Consider the following 2,115-nt stretch of genomic DNA (forward strand, 5'->3'; position numbering starts at 1 on the left):
CTTTAAACAGTAACACAAAAGAGTGATATCATGCTAATTTTCCATCCTAAGAGGACTCAGAAAGGAGATGTTTATCTGAAGATACAGTTTAGAAAACAAAGGTAGCAGCAAGCAGCCATAGACAGTCTGAATAGTTGATGTTAACACAAGTCCCACCTCTAAGAGGGACAGTTGCCAATCTTGTGATCTTGGGTTTGCCTCTTGCAGGGCCAATAAGATCTCAAGGGTGGCCCAGACCTGCCCTGGTCACCCCTCTCGACCTGCCCCTGTCTCCTGCATCTACTACAAATTGGTGTAGTTAAGGTAACAGCCACTTCAGTTTCATCACTCGACGCTTTGACACCGACAGTGATGGATAATTTCCAAAACTTCGGGCTCATTCTGTCCGCTGCCCTCACATTCGGGGCTTTCACAATAATATATGTGCTAAGATGGGTTCTCCAATATCGAGAAGGCTTGTCCTGGGAAGGAGGACCAGCCTTGTTCAACTGGCATCCAGTCTTACAGCTCTCTGGCTTCATTTTCTTGAATGGACTGGGTGAGGGAAGTCTTTTCTCTTTCAGACATATTGTAAATACATTTTTGGAAGATAAGCTGCAGCTCAGAAAAATATTGCTTAGGGCTAAGTTACATGAGGTTAGTGTTTTCCAGGAACATAGCTGGAGAAAACTGTTGAATACATAAATAGTGAAGCATGTGCATCAAAACATGTATTGCACAAAACACAGATGAGCCTGTTTTTAAAAGAAATGTCTTTAATAATGTGAGGATGTACAAATCTGCATCATATAAGTATAAAGAGTTTGTTGACTGACCTTGAGTAACCTTCTCTTGCAGCAATCATCGTCTATAGACTCCCCTGGACCTGGCAAGGTAGCAAAGAAACAATGAGGTACATCCATGCAGGGTTGAATATGGCAGCCTTCTTGTGTGCTGTCGTATCGCTCTCCGCAGTTTTTGGCTCCCAAAGCTCTGCAAATTTCCCCGACCTGTTCAGTCTGCACAGCTGGCTGGGCCTGACTGCTGTGGCACTATTTGGTTTGCAGGTAAATACATTACTTTTTCAAACCATGTACTGTAATGGAGAGTATAGAAAGGCTTTTGGTTTTATTGCTTACAACTCATAGGTGCAAAATTGAAACCACTATATTTTAACCACCGTTACAAAAAATGTATTAAACAAAAATATAAAAAGCTGTGAACACTTACTTTTCAAGTTGTCTGAAACACTTACCGATAAGTAGATTTTTTCTCCTTCAATGAGCAGATGGTTCTTTCAGCCAGCATCTACTTGTTTCCATTCACACCATCATCCTGGAAAGCAGCCTTTATGCCCCTCCATGTGTTTGTTGGACGTTTGCTCTTTGGTGGTACTATAGCCGTGTCACTCATTGGCATAACAGAGAGACTGATTTTTTCCTTGTGAGTATTACAAAAAAATAAAAAATAAGAAAATGCTTCAAAAGTAGAATCAAAATGTTTAGACATGATGTGAAAAGTGAATGCATTGCCTAACAGTTTGTGTAACCCTTTTTTGTTTTATATTTATTTAATCCTTTAGGGTCGACCCAAAGTACACGGACTACCCTGCAGAGGCAGCTTTTGCAAATGTAATGGGAGTGCTCCTTGTGGCGTATGGAGTTACAATCCTCTGGATTTCCACTCGAGCATCTTGGAAACGTCCAAGTGAATTCACTCAGAGTGAGGGAATTGAGGATAAAGTAAAATGATGCGGTGCATGTGTGCAGATGTCTTGAATCGATGCATCTATGTATTGCTTGTCTAAACTGGTCAGTGAAAGTCAAAAGAAGAAATCTTTTCATAAATAACAGTCCTTATAGAATTTGACAACGTCTGCAGCCGTCAGCTTGTATTCTTGTACCATTAACACACAAAGTGAATGAAAATAAAGTACACTGTTTTATATGTAGTTGGGGATGACGCAGTTGGTATGCATTATAACAAGATTTTGGGGATGGTGGTGGAGAACACTCAGCTTTATCAAAGACGTTGTCGATGGTGCTGGTATATAGTATATCAGATTGTATGTGACGGTGTTGGCATTGACCATATCAAGATGTAGGTGATGGAACTGGAATAAACTATTACATGATG

General features: G+C 40.5%; 1 protein-coding gene across 1 annotated transcript; it reads left to right on the plus strand.

The window, feature by feature from the left end:
• Window positions 1-351: 351 nt before the first annotated feature.
• LOC117827389 (cytochrome b reductase 1-like) lies at window positions 352-2,115 on the plus strand. Its single transcript, XM_034703983.1, has 4 exons — window positions 352-538; window positions 838-1,046; window positions 1,268-1,422; window positions 1,562-2,115. The coding sequence occupies exons 1-4, from the start codon at window positions 352-354 to the stop codon at window positions 1,728-1,730; spliced, it is 720 nt and encodes a 239-aa protein (XP_034559874.1). The 3' UTR covers window positions 1,731-2,115.

Source organism: Notolabrus celidotus, chromosome 15, assembly GCF_009762535.1.
Source record: "Notolabrus celidotus isolate fNotCel1 chromosome 15, fNotCel1.pri, whole genome shotgun sequence".
NCBI classification, from domain to species: domain Eukaryota; kingdom Metazoa; phylum Chordata; class Actinopteri; order Labriformes; family Labridae; genus Notolabrus; species Notolabrus celidotus.

Coding starts and splice junctions, on each gene's coding strand:
- LOC117827389 (XM_034703983.1), top strand. CDS start 352: ATGGATAATTTCCAAAACTTCGGGCTCATTCTGTCCGCTGCCCTCACA. Junction 539..837: donor CATTTTCTTGAATGGACTGG/GTGAGGGAAGTC, acceptor CTTCTCTTGCAG/CAATCATCGTCTATAGACTC. Junction 1,047..1,267: donor TGGCACTATTTGGTTTGCAG/GTAAATACATTA, acceptor TTCAATGAGCAG/ATGGTTCTTTCAGCCAGCAT.